Raw genomic sequence first — 23136 nt, 5'->3', positions numbered from 1 at the left:
CTGAGCTGAACTAGAATCCAGTTGTAAGAAGTGAGAAGGATGAACAAAAGGGTCAAGATCATATTGGAGAAACCCACAGAAACAGTGGACCTGACCAAGTGAGAGCACCAGGACTCAGTCATAAAGCTGGGGAACCAGCATTGGACCAAACCAAACCCTCTAATGTGGGTGCCAGTTAGGAGGCCTGGGCAGTCTATGGGACCTCTGACAGCAAAACCAGTGTTTATCCCTAGTATACAAATGGACTTTGGGAGCCCATTCCCCAAGGAGGAATATTCTGTTCACCCAGATACACTGATGAGGGCCTAGGCCCTCCCGAAAATGATATGACAGACACAGACTTTGATGATCCCCCATGGAGGGCCTCACCCTCCTTGGGGATTGGATGGGGGGGTGGGTTGGGGGGTCAGTGGGAGGCATGGGAGGATTAGAGGGAGAGGGAACTGGGATTGATAGGTAAAATAATTTTTTAAAAAGGTTTAGATTTTTCTACCACCTAAAAGAAGCAATTCTCTTATTGAAGGCAAATTTGTTTCTGTTAAGGCCACATGACCTCCAGCCCTGGTATGGTCAGACATTGAATTTTTTATCAATGTAATTGAATTTTAAGGTAATTTTGGTCATTTCTAGTCTCCAACCATGATTTTCATAAAACACCCTAATACAGAGATATTACTGTTTTATGAAATGTGCATTAATAATGATGGCCTGCTTCGTATTGGTTGGCTGTGTGTTTGTTATAAAATTCAGTACATAATATTAGTTTTTTTTGTTTGCATGATCTTCTTAAGTTCACTTTTATAATATCTTCTTACATGTTGTTCTTAAATTCCATTACATCAAATGAAGAAAGTGGAGTTACAATGACAGTTAAGATAATTCAGCAGTATCAGCTTTGGAAGAAGAGACCTCAGTAATAAATAAAGTCTGTCTCAACAGATTACAATCAAGATAATGAAATGTTCCCTTGAGTTTATGGAATCCTCAGGATTCAAAACTTGAGGACTGTCTTCAGAAAGACAGAGATGTAAATTGTAGAGTTCCTTTAGATACTATCAGTGTCTTCATCATCAGCTCCAGGGTCTTCAAACTGAATTTCTTCATCAGCTCCAGGATCAAATGTGTTGGTTTCATTGATTTGGGTACAAAGGAGCTCACAGTATGCCTTCATAGTTCCAGCTTCAGCTGCATTGTATTTCAAAATTGCATAGGCTTTGTTGTCTTGCTACTCTCACAGCCCTACCAATAGAATGTCTGAAGAATTTATCCAAGCATCCTTTTCTCACTCTCCCTCTGCTGTGGCATAAGCATTTATACCCCAAATATATTGTGTCTGGTCACCAGTTTTCTAACATTTTGATGGCTTGAGTGCTCATATGCTCTTGAACACCAGCTCTCACTTTTCAGATTCATTTTCAGTCTTACCTCCAGATTTGTTTACCTCATTTTCAATTATTCTTGCTCATGGGGGCAAAGACTGGTTGGCAGCACATAGGACTGTCCTCCTGGCTGTGGGACAGTGGCAGATATGAATGTGGATGCTAAACAAAGTGCCCATGAAAGTGGAAGGACATTGCTCTGGAGAAGCTGGGCACCCCTGCTCCCAAGAGCCCCCAGCACCGTGCTCAGCAGTGGCAAATAATCTATTATTTTTATATCCTGTGAACAAATTTTTTCATCTTGTATTTTACACTTTTCTGTGTTTTATATTTCTTATAGCCAAAATTTCTTATTTTTTACCAAGTTAAAAATTCTTAATTTTTACCATATTTGTATATGCATTCATTTATATTCTTAGAAGGCTGGTACCTTTTATAAACTTTGAACAACATATATTCTGTGATATGGTTGACCTAATTTTGTGATTTCTATATAAAGGTCACATATAAGTCTTGCTAAACTATTCCTAATTTTTTTGTGAACTTTGACTTGAAGTTATGCATTTTCCTCTAAATTTGAAAAATTATTTCTATAAAATGACGTCAAATATTTTCTCATTTTTACTTGAGCCTTTCAATATCTGAGGATATACATACTTTCTCATTATATCCTATAATATGATGCTATTTTCTCCCTTAGACATCCAAATGGTTTTACTGTAAACTTCATTTTGAGTTTTATATTTATTTTTTAAGTGTCTCATGGTGGTATATCATTATAAAATCATAAAATGCTTTTTCTATGACTTTAAATCTTTTGAGAAATTTTTCCTATTACTCTGAATTTTCTAATATTAAATCATCAGATATATGCATATACATATATATACACATACACATATATACCTATATACATATATATATATATATATATATATATATATATATATATATATCCCCAAGGCACCACTCCTGCCTAAGGGCCCAAGACACACAAATGCTGCTCTGGCCTCTATGTTTCCTCCATCACGTATGTGATGGAGGGGTGGGAAACAGAAAAAAATGGAATAGAGCATGCCCTACGGAGAGATGGGACTGGAGACGTAATAGCTGTAACAGGTGACAGAGTTGAGGTCTACATACTGTCATTGACCAAGAGGGTCAATGGGATTTTGTACAACAGCCTGTAGCTTATGTAGAGGCACAGTAACCCCTCAAACCTGCTTCCAACTTCAGGATTGCCTTGGCTCTGGGCGATGATGGAGGCCAGAGATGAAAGAAAGTTTCACTTTCTGGATTATGATAATGCCTGAGACCCATGTAGACAAATACAGTTTGTGTTGCTGCCTAATGCCTTGGTGATGTCCTCGGGATTTGCTGCATCAGGAAGCTGATGCGAGTGGCACGTGTAACCAACTGAGACTATGTTAAGGCTTGTGGTGCATGCAGCCACTGAGGGCTATAACTGGATCAATGGTCCTGATACAGCCAAGGGCCATGTTGATACCTGTGGCCTGTGGTACCACTAAAGGCCATGTGGATGCCCATGATCAGGGCTGTCGCCTGAAGCCAGGTTAATGTACATAACAGTGGGAAAGCTGGATCTGCCCCTCAAAGGACAGCTTCCCCCTTGATGGCTCACAGCACTGCAATACAGGAGGAGAGCTAGTCCTACCCCATTCCTGCCACTGCACAAAATAATTAAAAATAATAATAATTTCCCCAAGATCATTTTCCAGTTTCAGTGCTTTTAACTATAATAATAAAATTAGAAAAATAACTTAAAAGGAATGGGTCAAGTAAATGGACTGTGCTGAAATAAGTAAGAAATCCATTTAAACAGTCCTATAGTGAAAGCAAAACTACACTCTACAGAACAAGAACATATGAAAATGAAAATGCACATCTATAATGATGACTATACAGCTCTTCAAAACAATTAATGAAACTCAGGTAACATTATTCAATATTTAAATTCATAAAAAGAAAGTTAATAAAAATCAGAAAACCTTAGAAAATAGAACAATTATATGGCATGAAGATTTGTGTACAGATATCACACATTTAATATATTCAGTATATGCTTTAATTTTGCTATTTTTATAATTTTAATATACTTCAGCAAAATAAAACTAAAGCAAAGACATGTGTAACAACTTGACACACCACCAGAAAATATCCAAAAAATAGATATGAAACTCAAAATGAGCTTCACAGCAAAACCCTTGGCATGTCTAAGGGAGAAAAATGGATGAAAGTACCAGGATATAATGAGAAAGTGTGCATGTCTGCAGACATTGAAAGGGTCAAACTATTATGAGAAAATATTTTATGTCATTTCATAGAAATAATTTTTCAAATTTAAAGGAAAAAGCATAATTTTTAATTTAGATATAAAATTTTGAAATAAGGCACAAATATTTGGGGCTAATTAGACAAGCATAAGTGATACTGCCCATCAAAAATTTATTAGATATGCTGTGGAAAATTGTTTTTAATCAATTTTACATTATTTAATTTGTTAATAATGCATTTAATTATAGTTTTAATTTTTGTAATACCTAGCCATGACACTATTGTTTTATAGAAGAAACAATGAAAATCTAGGATATATGGATCACTAAAAGTAAAAAATAAAACTTAGCATCCCAAACTTTGAGATACCTTTAATAGGGCTATTCCATAAATTGTTGATAATGTTGCTTTTAGTTGATTCCACAGTTTTGAGGGAAATTGAAAGTCAATGCTAAGGTATTTTTCTCAGCAATGTTTTCTTCAAAGCATTTTTTACCTCTGTATTCCTTAAGCTATAAATCAAAGGATTCAGCATTGGGATGATAAGGGTGTAGAACACGGCTACAATCTTGCTTTTCTCTGGTGAGGAGATGGACCCAGGCTGGGCATACATGAAGAACACAGTTCCATAGAATAGACTCACCACTGTGATATGAGAGCTACAAGTGGAGAAAGTCTTACTCCTGCCGTGGGTGGAGGGGATCTTCAGGACAGTGGAAAGGATGTAGCCGTAGGAAATCAGAATCACTGTTGTGGTGGAGATGATGATGAGAGCAGAGAGAATAAACAGTACGATCTGATTCACGAAGGTGTCAACACATGAGATCTTAATCAGAGCTGGGACATCACAGAAAAAGTGGTCCAGCCTGTTTTCTCCACAGAAACGCAAACTGAAAGTGAATCCTGTCTGTATCATGGAGTTTATACATCCACAGATATAGGAGCCAGCCACCAATCGAATACAAGCTGGCTGAGACATGCGTACAGTGTACAGGAAAGGTGAACAAATGGCTGAGAAGCGGTCATATGCCATCACGGCCAGAAGGAAACCTTCTGTCCCAACAAAAAGAGCAAAGAAAAAGAACTGTGTTGCACATTCATTGTACGAAATTTTCTTTTCCTTGGAGAAAAAAGTAGCTAGAGTTTTGGGTGCAATGACTGTGGAATAGCAGAGATCTAAATAGGATAAATTTTGGAGAAAGAAATACATAGGTGTATGAAGTCTGGAGTCTATTTTAATGACAATTAACATGCTGATATTTCCCAATACAATGATCAGATAGATAAGCAAGAATAGTAAGAACAAGGGAACCCGAGCTTTTGGAGTTACCCAGAATCCCAGCAGAATAAACTCTGTCAGCTCGGTGTCATTCCTGCTGTGCTCCAGTTTCATGACTGAGACCTAGCTGAGAAAATAGATCACAGGGCACTGTGGTCAACTTGTGGTTCCTTTGGGGATGGGGATGCTGATATAAATTGATGCATTTTCAATAACTCATCTGACAAAATAGTTTTGTATTTGGATTAGGCAATGTAGTGTCAAAAATGAAGCCATTCATTAGCTGTAATATAACAAGCCCTGATATAAAGTGGGAAATGTGAATAGGTAGAAGTAGGCTCATTTTATATTGGATGCTACCCAGCCATGCCATGACACTTAGTTTTCAACCTAAGTAACTCTAAGATGCCTCTCAAACTTTCAGTACATCAAAGTCCTCTCTCCTGTAGAATGGGAACTGTTAATAATACCTGCCATGTAAGGTTGTTGTGAGGGTTACATGAATGAAGAAGCAGTATTTATCATTACTCAAACACATAAAAGATTAAAAAGTAGTCAAATACTTAAATACATACACATATAATCCTTTGAAATTTAGAAAAGAGAAATTGGTTGAATCTACTTCCCCACCAAAAGATGCAGTTAATTTGGTTCTTTTAACACAATACTTTATGAAGAAAAGAAACTATAAATGTGAAAGATGGCAAGGAGTGGTATCTGGGGTAGGTTGGAGGAAAGAAATGTAAGTGGAAAATGATGTAATTGCATTATAATATAAAATAATAAAAGAAATAAAAAATGTCATGTGTATGTAAAGACATTAGGACACAAGAGGTTGCAGTTTCACAAGGTGGAGTGAGTTACCAGCCTGGAAGAATGTCATCCAAGTGAAAAATCAGTCTTGTGTTCCCTGCACCAGCCTTGCATAGGTAGCCTCTGTTTTCTGCATCATTTACTGCTCATCCCAGAAGGCCAGAGGCTTCTTTTTGGGAAGCCAAGCCCCAGCACTTCTTTTCTTTTACTATTTTAGACATGTAAATTATTTATTTATGTGAAAATGTCATGGTTGACACCTATGATTAACTTCCCTAACAAGAATTATTTTTCTCTGTAAATATTCACAAAACACAAAACAAATAAATAGTGTCAAAGTCTGTATCACACAGGCTCTGGTTTGCTTCGTAAGCAAATAGAAATTAAATAACAAAGAGTGCATGAATAAAAAAATTAATGACAAAATACGTGAAAAGTTAAGCACCTATTCTAAGTAGAATAGGTGCTATAATCCTGGGGACCTAACTGTCATATTTAATTTCAGACCGACTAAAGCAGTTCTTTCTCTTTAAGGAACTCACTTAACCTTTGAAGTTGTACATTTTTACTTCAAAATCCCATAAAATTAAAAGTACAAGAGAGACCGAGGAAGTGAAAGTGACTTAGCTTCTGTCATATTTTACGAAGGACAAAAGTATTTGTTCATAAAATTATGATATTTTGGTCCATATAAATTTGGGTTATAGTGGGTGTCAGTGAGGAGACCTTGGAAATCTATGGGACCTCTTGTAGTGGATCAATACTTATTGCTACCATAGGAAGCCCATCCCACGTGGAGGGATACTCCCTGAGCCTAGAAACAAGGGGGTTGGCCTAGGCCCTGTTCAAAAGAATATGACAGACTGTGAAGACCCCCCCCCATGGAAGGTCTCACCCTTCATGGGGAGCAGAAAGGGTATGGGATGGGTAGGGCATTAGTTGGGGGGGCAGGGGAGGAGGGGAGGGAAAGGGGCCTGGGATTGACATGTAAAATAATCTTCTTTCGGAAAAAAATTGGGTTATAGTAGCTGCTGTTTGTGTCACTGGCTGTGTCATTTCAGCAACTTGGTTAAATTCTGTGTGTTTCTATTTTACTATCAGTAACTTGTGGAATAGAACATTGACTCAACAAATTGTCATAAGGATCCTCCAAAGTTACATATAAAAGTTAAGTAAAATATTTAGCCCTTGGAAAATGGGAAGTACTGAATAAATAATTCTTACTCGAGGGAATGAACTGAGAAACAGGAATTGTTTGCTAAAGTAACGTAACTACAGAAGAACTAAATTTATTTTTGAAGTCCATATCTGAAAAACCTCACTAATGAATTTTAAAAGCTTGTTTTGAAAGAACAAATATATTTTATCTTTCATATAGATTATTAAGTATCAAACCACATGCACCAACCCGGCCTGTTTGTTTGCCCGTGTCACGTGCCTCACCTCATTAACCTCAGAAGAAATTACTACACTGGGTCTTCAGTTCAGACTTCAAGAATATCTTCCTTATATTAGCAAATATGAAACTGAGAGTAGCTCCTACAACTGAAGTCCTTTGATCCAGCAGCATAATACTTTCAAACCAGGAAACCAAATCAGAAATTATATATATATAGTCCCTGATTTATATATATATATATATATATATATATATATATATATATATATATATATAATAAGTCCCAGAGGTCAATTAGGTCAGCATTTACTCTACTATCTGACTCATGGGAGTCACCTAGGAACATGTTTTGCTTTTCTTTTCAATATTGATTCTTGAGTGGTACCTGAGTATTAATTAACTAATCTGAAATTGTGAAAAGTCTACATGGGAGATGAGTTTAAGGTAGAATTTGTTCATATTCTGATTCCTACTGACTTATAATTTCAGTTTCTGCAAAAAAGAGTTCAGAGATAAGTAGACTACAGTGCTTCCAAGTAGAATAGATACTTCCTTATGCAAAATTAGTCATTGATTATAGAGAATATTTGGAAGGATATTACATTATCCTTCAGAAATACTGCTTCTAGGAGTTCCTGCCTTTATTCAACAAAAATGTAATAAATTATTTCTCTTATTTCTGATGTCAGTGCATGCCAAAAAGTGGATCACACATACCTAATATTGCTCACTGGAAAAACATTTAATTAATTAATTTAATAATTATTGATGCTTGACATAAAAAATAGAACTAATCCCATTAAAATGTATTTTTTAAGTGTTTTTATGATTTTTTGGGTAATTTCTACTTTATGTAGATTTTTCTTGGCATTGAAAGGTTATTAAAAATAACATGAAAATAGTAAACCTTTGTAATATACAGTGTTGGGTCTTTATAATATTTAAAGAAGCTTTTGAGTTATGAAATCCAAATAAAACATGTTGTTATTTTAGTTACATGTAATTTTCTTATTTATATTAATTTATAAAATAAGTGCTGACCTGAAATAATTAGTAATAAAAATGAGAAAGAAGTGATTTTGCTGGGTGGTGGTGGCACAAGCCCTTAATCCCAGCACTTGGGAGGCAGAGGCAGGTGGATCTCTGTGAATTCGAGGCCAGCCTGGTCTACAGAATGAGTACCAGGATAGACCCCAAACCTGTCTTGAAAACAAAAAAAAAATAATTGAACAGTGAAACAACCATGATTTTTCTTAAAATTTGCAAAATATCCTTTAATATGCACTACATAGCCAATATTTCTCAAAATACAAAAGCTGGATGGGAAGATTGCTTACGGAGTAAAGCACTTGCCACATAATTTGAGGGCCTGAATTTGGATTCCAAGAAGTCACATAAAGATGTATGCAATAGAATGTGCTTGTAATTTCAAAAGTCCTAAAGAAAGATGGCTATGGAGACAGAAGAATCTATGGAAGTTCTCAGGATACCTAGCCTGGTGTCTGAAGTGGTAACAGTAATAAATTCTCTCTCAAACAAGATGGAAGGTGAAGGGAGACTGAGACCAGGGAGTGGAGTTAATAAGGGTTTACTGAATGGAGGTACTTGGGGTCTTAGTGGCCGATCAAGTATGTGTAACTAATCTTTTTATAACTCCTAAACTGATTTTTTTCAGAGTATTTTATCATAACCATCACAAAAGAAATGAAGACACAGACCTAATTCTCTCTCTCTCTCTCTCTCTCTCTGTGTGTGTGTGTGTGTGTGTGTGTGTGTGTGTGTGTGTGTGTGTGTGTGTGCGTGCGTGCGTGTGCGTGTGTGTGTGCGTGTGTGCGCGCATGTGTGTGTGATTGCTTTAGGATAATTTTTGTTTTTAACCTACTTTAATATATAGGAGCTGTTATGCAGCCTCCTAAGGGCTGGCTACAGGTGTGCCGACCACGCCCATCAGGGTGTGGTCAAGGAGATGTCAGGGTGATGTGGTAAAGGCTTAAAGGGATAGGGAATGCACATGGTAGCCCCTTTTTTCCTTGCTGCTTTGGCACGCTCTGGTTTCCTGTTGGTTGGCATTTATCTATTAAAAGTTATCCTAACCTTATGGACTATATATACATCAGTTATTCACCGCAATACTGTTACTTTGTTGTTTTCTTTTCCTTGGAAAAGAGTTTCATTAAAATGCAGTAATTTAATCAGTAGTTAAAAAAAATCTGAGAGCAAGAAAATGAAAAATTGATTATTCAAATCAGCTTGGGAGAGAAAAAATTTATTTGAACCTGTATTTTCAGGTTACAATCCATCATTTTTAGTAAACTAGTGGCAGCTACTTGAAATAGATGGTTGTATTTCATTTATAGTCAAAAAGATGAGATCAATGAATCCTTATCCTTAGACCTCTCTCTGGGTCCAGACCCAGCCTATGAAATGGTGTCACCCCTTTTTAGCATGGGTCCACCCACTTAAATTAACCCAGTTGAGAAAAATCACACACAGGCAGAGTCACAGGCCAATGGAATCTGTACAAGGTGGGTAATAAGACACTCTTCCTAGGGGACTGCAGATCTACCAAGAGGACACCTAAAAATAAATATGAAAGGATGACAGGAATAATTCTAATGCATGATAAGTTTTTTTTTTAAAAAAATATACTCTTTTATAACAAAATTGGTGAAAATGTTAAATGAAATAGAAACAGAACATTTCTAAAAATAATGACCAAAATATCAAATATGTTATGTACCAGAGCTACATATCCATAACAGCATTCAACAATGATTGTCTCTAGTTTCTGTACATGGTATGTACTCACTCATAAGTGGATATTAGACATAGAACAAAGGATAGCTAGCCTACAATCCACAACCCCAGAGAAACTAAGAAACAAGGAGGACCCTAAGTGAGACATCATACTTGGGCCCCCTGAGAAGGGGAAATGAACAAGATATCCTGAGTAAATTGGGAGCATGGGGGTGGATAGGAGAAAGAGAAGGGGGGAAGGAGAACATGAGGGATCAGGAAGATCGAGTTGGGGGAAGGATAGAGAAGGAGAGCAAGAAAATAAATACCTTTATAGATGGAACTGTTATGGGCTTAACAAGGAACCTGGAACTAGGGAAATGCCCAGGAATCCACAAGGATGACCCCAACTAAGAATCTAAGCAATAGTGGAGAGGCTACTTTAAATGCCCTTTCAAATGAAACTGACAACTACCTTAAATCCCATCATAGAGCCCTCATCCAGCAGTTCATGGAAGCAGAAGCAGAGATTCACAGCTAGCACTGAGCCAAACTCCTAGAACCCAGTTGGAGAGAGAGAGGAGTGACGAGCAAAGGGGTTAAGACCATGTGGGAGAAACCCACAGAAACAGCTGACCTGAGCAAGTGGGAGCTGACAGACTCCTGACTGACAGCTAGGGAACCTGCATAAGACTGAACCAAGCCCCCTGAATGTGAGTGTCAGTTGAGGGGCTTGAGAAGTATATGGGGCCACTGGCAGTGGAGCTAGTATTTACTCCTAGTGCATGAACTGGCTTTTTGAAGCCCATTCCCTATGAAGGTATACTGTCTCAGCCTAAATACAGGACCAAATACATTGGTCCTGCCCCCAATGATGTGACAGACTTTGATGGTTTCCATTGGGAGTCCTCAACCTCTCTGAGGGATAGGGAGATGGTGAGGGAGAGAGTGAATGGGAGGATGGGAGGGAACTGGGATTGGTATGTAAATTAAGGTTGTTTTTAATTTAAATTTAAAAATTAATTAAAAAGAAGAAGAAAGTAGCTGTGTTCTTGTTGTTGTGGCATATGACTTCTTCACAGATTTTTGTCCTGTCTTAAAGTATCTGTGAAGCAGGCTTTGAACCTAAGTTTGCTGAACCCATAATAATCAATACTGTATCATTGATCTTTCTTGCCTGACATGTTGGCAGCATAGCATGCAGGGTCCACAGCTGATCAGAATTGTGAGTGAAAATTAATCCCCAACAATGAACAAAGTACACTTTGGAACCAAGGAAGTCAGCTAGCATATACCACCACCTCCATCATCAGTTTGATTTCTGCATGTCCTGCAACCAAAGCTTGCAGTATCCTCAACAATATTGACTTAGTCTATAGTTCTGGCATGGAATCAACAGCAGTAACAATAGCCTTATGGTTTGGGAGGCCTCCCTCATCATAATTCATAGGGAGGTAGCTCACCCTAGCACTGACATTTTCATCTAACAACATTATGGCTTCTCGGAGTTCTTTTTTTTAAGATTTTATTTATTTATTATGTATACAACATTCTGCTTTCATGTACATCTGCACACCAGAAGAGGGCACCTGATCTCATAACAGATGGTTGTGAGCCACCATGTGGTTGCTGGGAATTGAACTCAGGACCTCTGGAAGAACAGTCAGTGCTCTTAACCTCTGAGCCATCTCTCAGAGTTCTTTTTTTCCCCACACATGTATGGTGCTTTTGTTAAAACTTTTCAATTATTTTTGTCCCTCTAGGAGCTTCAAAATCCATATGACACTCAAAGGACAACATATCATGGAAATAAAATTTAAAAGAGAATAAACAGGATCCTCAAAAATTTTCCATCTTCCATTGCAAGCAAGTTCCAATTGGTTTGGGTATTCAGTAGGTAATAAAATAATAAGATAAAACATTAGCATGGTTTGATACAGCATGAAAGATCCCATGATTTGAATGAAACATTACTCAAAAGATCAACGTTGGGGCTCATCAGCATATATGGGGTATATTACCATATCTAGCACTCTCTAATCCACAGTCATTTTCTATGAATGAACCCTCATCTTGGTATTTGGTTATTGTTGTAGGATCACTGCACATCTCTTATTTCTAGTGGTCTTGGCTGGGCCAATTGGGACTACTCAGGCAACTAAAGTTCAGAAATGGAACAGGGCTACAATCTTACCTCTGCATTGGCCACACATACCTGCTGAGTGTGCTCCAGGTTAGGTGGACATTCTCAGATGCCATTATTATTATTATTATTATTATTATTATTATTATTATTATTATTATTATTTTATTATGCTTGGGATATATGTAAACAGTGTACTCTTTGGGGGAGGAAAATTGTTTAATCTTCACAGGCTGAGCTGTTATGCCCTGTGTTTCTTCTATAAACAGTTGCTGGGCTTTATACAGAAGATGAAGGACATATCACTTGTTTCTCTGTCAGCATCTTCCTTATGACATCTTGCTAAATAAAAATCTTTCCACATTTACCTTCAAGAGACCCAGATGAGCACTGTTATCTGTTTTACCCCATGCTTTTTCTCCACCAACTGCTTTATGAAACCAATTTAAATGAGGGACTAATTAATCCAGATCTTTAGAACCTCTTCTACTTCATAAAGATCATGTCCAGTTATGAAGTTCAGCAAATCTCCTAACACTCAATACCAGTCCCAAGGTCTCTTCTGTATCAACTCCTTTATTAAAACTCCTCTGTGAACTGAGCATCAAATGCTACAGCATACATATTGAGTTACTTCAGTATGCTGATTCTTCTTCTATTTTCCTCCAATTTCTTGTATTCATGGCCTCAGAGAGAAATAACCAAATGCTCCTTGGCTCCTATACCTAGTCTTTCAGAGAATGAGTTCCCTTTCACTGCTTCAGGTTATGGAACCTGTCTCAGGCAAGGAATGGTAGACATACTACTTTGTTTCTCTGCTTCCAAAGCACTCCGAGTTCCTTTCAACCCTACCTCCCCCAACCCCAGAATAGAGGCTTTAAAAGACTCTTTCATTCTTTGCTTATTTATTCCATAATTAAAGCAGTTCAGATACAGAGTATTCAGAATCATAGTTTCCTATCATTATTAGACCTAAATGGTATGCTCTATAATTTCATCTTTTCTCCTCGGTTTCCCATGAGTTCCAAGTCTTTGGATCCCAGGAAGGAATGTTTAACACATTTCTACTTTGTACGATCTTGCCCTTGTATTATGATAGCTATAATAAACGAAAAACCAATATTCTCTTGTCATCCTTCTTTCTTACCACATTCTCTGATAAATTTCAGGCTGATGATTAAGCATCCTTATGCATTTTCCCTACTGTAATTCGTTTCTTACAGAGCTAAGTTTCTCAGGTCAGGTATCTGTGCCTTGGCTCCATGTCTATGATAAATGTCATGATACAGTTGCCAGAGTTTGATTACATTCCCGTCCCTTATATACTTTCGATAACTACAATAGACCCTGTAGTCTACACCCATTTGTTGCTATCCTTGTACTTATGAAGTGGTTCCCATTTGTCAGTGATGCATGCTACCATGTTCTTCATAGAGAAAAACTATGTGGGACTTCCCCTTACAATCCACTCTTTGATGCATTATTCTTTGTTGTGTGACATATCCTATCACAAAGAGTATCCAACTGTCACAACAGCAAAGAGGCACACCATTTCTAACATATAGGGAATTGTAGACATATACAGACTGCTCCAATGAACACTTCACTCTCAGATGAATCAGTCTCAATCACAAGTCTTGTCATCTTTCTCAAGAGCCTCCCAATTCATCCTTGCGTCTATTGGTTGGTCCCTCTTTGAGTACCAATTGTGTTGTGTGACTTTTCTGTGAAGACATGAATAAATATTTACTTATCCCAATGATTCCACCCAAGTCTAGTTTGTTAGACTGATTAATTTATTTGAGGGTGTTGATAGGAGGATAATTGCTACAAAGGTAACTAAACCACCACCAAATCTACCCTACTCTTACAACTCATGAAAGTTACATCCATGAGCTTTCTGTTTAATGTGTGGCCAGCTCCACTAAAGAGAGTCTTATCTCCACAGAAGTTCTTTACTGTTTTATATCCTTGGAACTCTTAACTGCCAAAGCCTATTAAGTTTCATGAACTTTCTGAGTCATTAAGTTTCATTTAGCTTATAGAGTCCTATGAGCTCTTATCCTTCCCACAGGAGCACATGTTTAAATTAATAGAAAACAGCTATACAATATTTTATGTAGTGTAATACTTTGTATTAGAGGGGGAATGGGAAAATACAGTTTAACAGAATACTATTGCCATATATTTGTGTGAAGAAATGCTTCACATATATTTTTTTTTAACTCTAAGTATGATAGTTCTTAGAATGTGGCTACTTGGACCACAAAATGTACTCTATAATCATGATTTCACTTAGCCACTATCACAATGCCTTTGAACTTATAATAAAAAGAGTGTAATACACATACATGGCATAATTTTTAACAATTACATAAGTACAAATTTTCATATTTACTAACCAAAGAAATTATATTATAAAGCAAGAAGTTATATGCTTTCACATATTAAGTACAAAGTAATGTTCTATGCATCTGTAATAGAATTATTACTCTATAAAACTTATAAAATTATATTTTGTCATATACAAGTTAGAAAATAAATTTGTTCACTAAATAAAGATTTCATAAATATCATTGAGAACATTTTCCACCTAATATTTTTTTCACAGCATCTTTCACGTCTTTGTTTCTTAGGCTATATATTAGAGGATTCAGCATTGGGATGATAAGGGTGTAGAACACAGCTACAATCTTGCTTTTCTCTGGTGAGGAGATGGACCCAGGCTGGGCATACATGAAGAACACAGTTCCATAGAATAAACTCACCACTGCTATATGTGAGCCACAGGTAGAAAAGGTCTTATTCCTGCCGTGGGTGGAGGGGATCTTCAGGACAGTGGAAAGGATGTAGCCATAGGAAATCAGAATCACTGTTGTGGTGGAGATGATGATGAGAGCAGAGAGAATAAACAGTACGATCTCATTCACGAAGGTGTCAACACATGAGATCTTAATCAGAGCTGGGACATCACAGAAAAAGTGGTCCAGCCTGTTCTCTCCACAGAAACGCAAGCTGAAGGTGAAACCTGTTTGTACTACGGAGTTGATGCATCCACAAATGTAGGAGCCAGATACCAACTGAACACATACCTTTTGTGACATGTGCACAGGATAAAGGAGAGGGGAGCAGATGGCTGAGAATCGATCAAATGCCATGACAGCAAGAAGGAAGCCTTCAGTTGTAACAAACAATGCAAAGAAGAAGAATTGGGCAGCACAACCATTGTAGGAAATTTTCTTCTCACTTGTCAAGAAGTTGGCTAAGGTTTTGGGAGCAATGACTGTGGAATAGCAGAGATCTAAATAAGACAAGTTTCTAAGGAAGAAATACATAGGTGTTTGGAGTCTGGAGTCCATCTTAATGACAATTATCATGCTGATATTCCCTACCAGGGTGATCATGTAGATCACCAAGAAGACTAAGAATAAGAAGACTTGAAACTTTGCAGGGGCTCCAAATCCCAACAGGATGAACTCTGTTACCTCTGAGTAATTCCTCTTCTGCTCAATCTTCATAGCTAATAGGAAGATAAAACTGGAAAATGGCAAAAATAAAAAAAATTGAAGGGTCAGAGTTTTAGTAAAAACAACTGCTGGGTCAGCATGGAAGGAAACTTACCTTGCTCATTTTATTTTGTAAAACATCATGAACATAAACAGTCAATCCATTGCTATTATTAAAGTCTTCCCATTGAATAGCTCAATTCAGTCAGGATTTTCATTATACTTATCTGTAATAAATACAAATTGTGCCTCTAAGTTCTATGTGGGAAAACAGAAATTCCAGAACGATGCCTAGAATCAAGAGAAGTTTCATTTTGGATTTTCCCCCTTGATTTTATCATCTGTTTACTGTCATTAAATTTGTGACCATAAATGGTTGGTATTTATTGGATACATTGTAATCTTTCTAGAATATATAACCTATGGAGGATATTAATGTAAAGATATTTGAATGAACTTTGAGCACATATTAAAGTTTATTTGATTTGAATGGCTAGTTTTATTTACTAAAGAAAAAGTAGCATATATCATTACATACATATGCATATATATGCAATTTTATATATGATAGGGAATCTTTCAGTTTAGGCAATTTTATCCTTACACAATAACCTCATGTCATTATGTGCTCTGTTGCTTGTTCATAAGATGATAGAAATGCTTGGAGGCGCAGCTTAACTGTCAAAGTCAGTCATCATTTTGCTTGTATTTACTAAATGCAATAACACTAGACTCTCATTTTGCCCCCACCTCTCCTTCCCTCCTTCCTTCTGTTTCTTATTTCCTTCATTCATTAGTTCACTCTTTCTTTCCTATTTTATTCCTTTTTTTCTTTTCTCAAACTTCCCTTCTTCCTTTCAATCTTTATCAATATGTAAATGCAAGTAGAAACTTCTTAACTCTTTAGTGAAGAATCCTCCTTTTGAAAGAACCCTAGTTATATGTGCAATGGTACATGCATTTGTAAAACCCGAAGACAATACAAGACAATTTAAATATATCTGCTATTTAAACAACAAAATTAAGAATTTAGACAACCTTCAGTTATCTTTATTTAATCATAGACTGTTATGACTGTGACATATTAACTAAAATACAGCATAGACATAGAAGAAGGAAGGAAAGACTATTCCAACTTTATGATTTTGAGAGTTAAAATATTAAGAATATATTTAAGTGACTTAGGGTCACTAGAGTGAGAAACATGCTTGTCTACTACTCAATAATCTATCGAAGATTAGAAAAAGAAGCTTATAAACAATTGTTCAATCACTTACTATGAGGTTGACTTTTAAATTGTATAATCATATACATTAATTTTACAGCATGTATACTTATACCCAAAAAAGTCTCATAATTGCTCTTATTCATGCTGCAGTAACACTATGAATTTTCATATGTTAACACATTTTGAACCTTTGAAAGTATGTTAGAGTAAGATTGGCATATATGGAATAGTTGACCCTCAAATACAAATGTTAGTATTCACAACTAGAGAAGTGATTAAAAAAAAAAAGGCCTCTATCAAGGGCTATTAACTAACAAAAAAAAACTGTTTTCTTTAAATCCATAGCTTACATTAACAAGTTCCTGATTTTAGCAGACTTTTCAAAACATGATTTAGAAATAAAAGCTAAAAGAAGTCAGTGTTTAGATAAAAAATTGAGATATATTCTTATTATCTTAGCAAACACTATACATAAATTAAAGTATGCTTAAGAACACATGAAAACATAGATAGAAGCAAACCTTTCATTAATCTGAAGTATTCCCACAACAATGATTGTAATTCCTCAACGTTCAGCTCCTGACTCACATTTACTGGCATTAGCAAATAGTAGCAAAGTTTTTACATGATATCTTAATGTCATGTTTAATGGACTTACATTTTTTCTTGTGCTATTTCACTGATTCAAGTGGCAAGTAGTCCTGGCATGAATCCAGAAACAAATTTCCCACTGGGGATGGAAACCAAAGAGCTGGGCAGGTGGCGCCTCCATAAAATATTTACATAAAATCCATGGAGATCAGAAGTCTCTATCATCAGTAATATACTTTGTGTCATGGTTCTGAAAAAAGAAAGAAATGAAAAGAAATAGAATAAGGCACGTGGCTTGTTACTTCTCCTCAATGCTGTTCACCTGACTTCCTTTGTGTCTAACTGGTGAATCTCATGCCTCAGCTTCTTTTCCAATGTCCCTATCTCTGCCCAGAAGTCCAGTCTACCTGCTCCTGTGGAAATATTTGATGTTTAGCTCTTTATTAAGCCAATCAGAAGGTGCCTTAGGCAGATGAGGTAGAATAGAGACACATCTTCCCACAGTGTACAAAAAGATTATCCCAACATAAAGTTGGAGCTTTGAGTTCATATTCTAAATCGTCTCAGACTGGCATAATAGGTGGTGGGAGTGATAAGAAAGAAGGCAGGAGAAGAGGGTTGACTCTGAAAGTATCTTTTTTTCCTCCATTTTTTTATTTAAATTAGAAACAAGATTATTTTACATGTCAATCTGTCTCCCTCCCCTCCTCCCCTGCCCCCGACTAACACCCTGCCTATCCCATACCCTTTCTGCTCCCCAGGGAGAGTGAGGTCTTCCATGCAGAGCGGGGGGGGGGGGGCAGGGGGGTCTTCAGAGTCTGTCATATATTTGGGATAGGGCCTAGACCCTCCCCCGTGTGTCTAGGCTGAGGGAGTATCCCTCTATGTGGAATGGGATCTCAAAGTCCATTCCTATGCTAGGGATAAGTACTGATCTGCTACAAGAGGCCCCATAGATTTCCGAGGCCTCCTCACTGACACCCACATTCATGGGGTCTGGATCAGTCCCATGCTGGTTTCCCAGTGATTTCTCTGGGGGCCAAGAGCTCCCACTTGTTCAGGGCAGCTGTTTCTGTGGGTTTCACCAGTCTGGTCTGGACCCTTTTGCTCATCACTCCTCTGCAACTGGATTCCAGTTCAGTTCAGTGTTTACCTGTTGGTATCTGCTTCTACTTCCATCAGCTGCTGGATGAAGGCTCTAGGGTAGCATATAAGTTAGTCATCAATCTTATTATCAAGGGGGGCCCATTTAAGGTAACCTCTCCACTGTTGCTTAGATGGTTAGTTGATACCATCCTTGTAGATCTCCATACATTTCCCTAGTGCCTGATTTCTCTTTAAACCTATACTGGCTTCCTCTCTGATGGTATATCTTATTTTGCTCTCCTCTGTTCTTCCCCCTACACAACCTTCCTGCTCCTTTATGTCCTCCTCACTCCTCATCTTCTCCCCTTCTCATTCTCCTAGCTCCCTTTCCCCTCCCCCATGCTCCCAATTTGCTCAGATCTTGTCCATTTCCCCTTTTTGGGGAACCAAGTATGTCTCTCTTAGAGTCCTCCTTGCTGCCTAACTTCTCTAGTGGTGTGGATTATAGGCTGGTAATCCTTTGCTCCATGTGTAAAATCCATATATGAGTGAGTCATATCATGTTTGTATTTTTGTGACTGGGTCACCTCCCTCAGAATGGTTTCTTCTAGTTCCATCGTTTTGCCTGCAAATTTCCAGGTTCCATTTTTTTTTTTACCCCTGAGTAGTACTCCATTGTGTAAATGTACCAAATTTTCTGTATCCATTCATCAATTGAGGGTCATCTAGGTTGCTTCCAGGATCTGGCTATTACAAATAATGCTGTTATGAACATAGATGAACAGATGTCTTTTTTTGTATGAATGTGCTTCTTTTGGGTGATTTTATTTGAGCCATTCTGACTGGAGTAAGATGGTATCTCAGAGTTGTTTTGATTTGCATTTTCTTGATGGCTAAGGATGTTGAACACTTTCTTAAGTGTTTTCAGCTGTTTTAGATTCCTCTGTTGAAAATTCTCTATTTAGTTCTTTACCCCACTTTTAAATTGGATTATTTGGTGTTTTCGAAACTAGCTTCTTGAGTTCTTTTTAAATTTTGGAGATCAGCCCTCTGTCATATGTGGGGTTGGTGAAGATCTTTTCCCATTCTGTGGGATGCTGTTTTGTCTTGCTGACTGTGTCCTTTGCCTTACAGAAGCATTTCAGTTTCAGGAGGTCCCATTTATTAATTGTCTATTTTAGTGTCTGTGCTACAGGTGTAATGTTCAGGAAGTTGTCTCCTGTACCAATTATTTCAAGGATACTTCCCACTTTCTCTCTTAAGAGGTTCAGTGTGGCTGGATTTATGTTAAGGTCTTTCATCCATTTGGACTTAAGTTTTGTTCATGGCAATAGACATGTATCTATCTGCAGTCTTCTACATATCCAGCACCATTTGTTGAATATGTTTTCTTTATTCCATTGTATAAATTTAGCGTCTTTGTCAAAAATCAGGTGTTTGTAGGTGTGTGGGTTAATATCAGGGTTTTCAGTTCAATCCCATTGGTCTACCTGCCTATTTTTGTGCCAATACCAAGCTGTTTTTAGGACTATAGCTCTAAAATACAGTTTGAAGTCAAGGATGGTGATGCCTGCAGAAGTTCCCCTATTGTACAGGGTTGTTTTGGCTATCGTGAGTCTTTTGTTTCACCATATAAAGTTGAGTATTGTTCTTTCAAGGTCTGTGAAGAATTGTTCTGGGATTTTGATGGGGGTTGCATTGAATCTGTAGATTGCTTTTGGCAAGATTGCCATTTTCACTATGTTGATCCTACTATCCAAGAGCATGGGAGATCTTTTCATTTTCTGGTATCTTCTTTAAATTTTTTCTTTAAAGACTCAAAGTTCTTGCTATACAGATCTTTCACTTGTTTGGTTAGTGTTAGTCCAAGATACTCTATGTTGTTTGTTGCTATTGTAAAGGGTGATGTTTCTCCGATTTCTTTCTCAGCCCTCTTATTGTCTGTATGTAGTAGGGCTACTGATTTTTTTGAGTTAATCTTGTATCCTGCCACTTTGCTGAAGGTGTTTATCAGCTGTAGGAGTTCCCTGGTAGAGTTTTTCGGTTCACTTATGTAGACTATCATATAATCTGCAAACAGTGAAAGTTTGACTTCTTCCTTTCCAATTTGTATACACTTGATCTCCTTTTGTTGTCTTATTACTCTAGCTAGCACTCAAGGACAATATTGAAGAGATATGGAGAGAGTGGATGGCCTTGTCTTGTTCATGATTTTAGAGGAATCGTATTGAGTTTCTTTCCATTTAGTTAGATATGTTCTTGGATTCGGTTTGCATTCCCCTTAGGGGTCAGCATCAGTAGATGTGACAGACCAAGAAGTCTAATGCTGTTGGTTTGGGGCTTTTAGTGCCTTTAATGGGTGTCAAGAAAGTGAAGACTGAGTGGTTACTTTTCTTTTGCTGCTCTCAAAACTGATTTATCTGATTTTAACAATTTTATTGTATTTCTATGATGGTGGATGGATTTAGAGGCACTCAGATCCTTAAGTTTAAATGTCTGGTTTCCTCTTTCAGTTGACACATTTTCAGGCATTATTTAAATAATCTTCTTGCTACTCTTTTTGTGTTCTTAAACTTCAGAAATCCACACGTTTTTCATAGTGCCATATAAGTTTTGGATACATTTTTCACTTTTTAATTACTTTATTGTTTTTAATGATTCTTTTGATAAAATCATTTCATAAATATATTTCAACTTTATTTAAAATCTTACCTCCAATTAAAGCCTACTGTTTTAACTCCTCTAGTGATGTTTCATTTTAGTTATTATAATTTTTATTCCTTAACTTCTTCTTTTGTTCTCTTTTATAGTTCTACCTCTCTGTCCCCAGATGTCCCACCTAATCTCTTCCTGCCTAGCCAGTAGCCATTCAGCTCTTTATTAAACCAGTCAGAGGGCACCTTGGCAAAGACATATCTCCACACAGTGTAAGCAAGTATTTTGCAACATGGCATCTTTTGCAACCCCCAGTTTATATACACTGGCTTTGTAAAGGGAGCAACCAGTTCCTAAAAGTATGTGAAATATTTTTAGGAGAATGTGAAATCTCTTAGCCTTTGTACATAACATCACCAAGAGGCACACCACATTATTTCTGTGTCTTATGTAAGCAGCATACAATAACCTGCCATTGACAGTGTCTGAAATCATGCAAGTTCTCTAATTCTACAACACCATCTACCCCAGTTTTTCATTGATTTCAGAAACATTCAAACAAAGTATGTACACTGCTCCTGACAGAAAACAAAATGATACCATTTCTTCTGAAAGTCTCCTAAATAACCAGGATTCTGTGATTCTCTATCCTCCCCTTACCTCAAGATATAGAAAACTCAAGCTGTATGCTTTTCCCCAACTATGCCTAGCTAGCAGATGCAGCAAGCTGCTCTACTGTTATTGTTCTGTATTTCCAGTGTTCCTTAACATCTAAACTATCTTGATTTCATTAGAGCTTCAAATGATTTAAAAAAAATTATTTAGTTTTCTGAAAACTCATTGTGTTGGTTCTGGCATCCAGTCCAATATTTTCCTGCAAAGTAGCAAGCATAAATAAATGTATTCTCTAGATACTTAGATGAGCCATCTGTACCTGAGTATATATTCCACATAGACAAAATTACCCATTTTGATGAAGGTACTCTTGACTTCATGGTTTCCTATGGGGTTTTGCAACATTTTAACTGTATTCTGGAATTCTCACATATGTATTTTGTTCTGCATTATTGTTAAATTTGTGTTTACATAAAGTAACTAGAAATGAAAATTCTTTCATTAATTTTTTAAAATTTATTTTACATAACAACCACAGTTTCCCCTCCCTCATCTCCTCCAATTCCCTCCCCTCACCTCCCCTCTGCCCACATTCTGTCCATCCCTCAGAAATGGCAAAGCCTCCCATGGGAGTCAACAAAGCATGGCATATCAAGTTGGGGCAGGACCAAGTTACTGGGATGTTTTACATTTCAAATTGTACTTTTTGATGCTATAAAGAAAATAAATTGACCTTTGTATATTAACCATATTCCAGGAAACTTACTATAACTAATTGTTAGTTGCAGGACGTCTTGTTCCTGGTACTGCTGAGTCATTTGAATTTTCTCTGTATGTCACCATTTTGTATGTAAACAAGTTCAGTCACTTATCTGTCACCAATCATCTAACCATATGAGTTTTCTCAGTCTGTCATAACGAAATACAACTAACTGGGTGTAGTTATCACAAAAATACTTTCTCATATCCATGGAAGCTGGTGCCCAAGATGAAGCTACTATCAGAGTGAGCTCACCTTAAATCTTTCTCTTGGTTTAAAAATGGCAGTTTTCTTGGTGTCTCTGCATATGTTCAACTCTATGCACCTGAAGCTCTGGAAATTCTCTATGTTCTTGTAATTTCTTCCCACAAATATCCTGATATACTATGAACTGTGGTCAACTTGCTGTCCAACTTTATTTCATCTTTGAGGACACTATCCAAATTATAGTCTTATTTTGAAACATTGGAGACTTGGGCATTGTCTTAGTCACTGCTCTATTGCTGTGAAAGGGCACCATGACTAAGGCAACTCTTAATAAAAGGAACATTTATTGGGGGCTTTCTTATGGTTTCAGAAGGTGAGTCCCTGATCATCATAGTGGGAAACAGAAAAACATGACAGTGGATCTGTAGCTAAGAGCTACATCCT

The 23136-nt window shown here is 37.1% G+C and overlaps 2 protein-coding genes across 2 annotated transcripts; both read right to left on the bottom strand.

The window, feature by feature from the left end:
• Positions 1-4125: 4125 nt before the first annotated feature.
• LOC100752561 (olfactory receptor 12) lies at positions 4126-5067 on the bottom strand. Its single transcript, XM_027391831.1, has one exon. It carries the CDS (start codon positions 5065-5067, stop codon positions 4126-4128), a length of 942 nt encoding a protein of 313 aa, XP_027247632.1.
• Positions 5068-14617: 9550 nt separating this feature from the next.
• On the bottom strand, positions 14618-15562 carry LOC100752264 (olfactory receptor 12). The gene has a single exon (XM_027391830.1). It carries the CDS (start codon positions 15560-15562, stop codon positions 14618-14620), a length of 945 nt encoding a protein of 314 aa, XP_027247631.1.
• Positions 15563-23136: the final 7574 nt, after the last annotated feature.

Source organism: Cricetulus griseus (genome assembly GCF_003668045.3).
Source record: "Cricetulus griseus strain 17A/GY chromosome 1 unlocalized genomic scaffold, alternate assembly CriGri-PICRH-1.0 chr1_0, whole genome shotgun sequence".
NCBI classification, from domain to species: Eukaryota; Metazoa; Chordata; class Mammalia; order Rodentia; family Cricetidae; genus Cricetulus; species Cricetulus griseus.
Note: the sequence above shows the minus strand (reverse complement) of the source record. Positions and strands in the feature narration are given on the sequence as shown.

Excerpts from the sequence above, each read along its gene's own strand:
- LOC100752561 (XM_027391831.1), bottom strand. The coding sequence starts at position 5,067 with ATGAAACTGGAGCACAGCAGGAATGACACCGAGCTGACAGAGTTTATT.
- LOC100752264 (XM_027391830.1), bottom strand. The coding sequence starts at position 15,562 with ATGAAGATTGAGCAGAAGAGGAATTACTCAGAGGTAACAGAGTTCATC.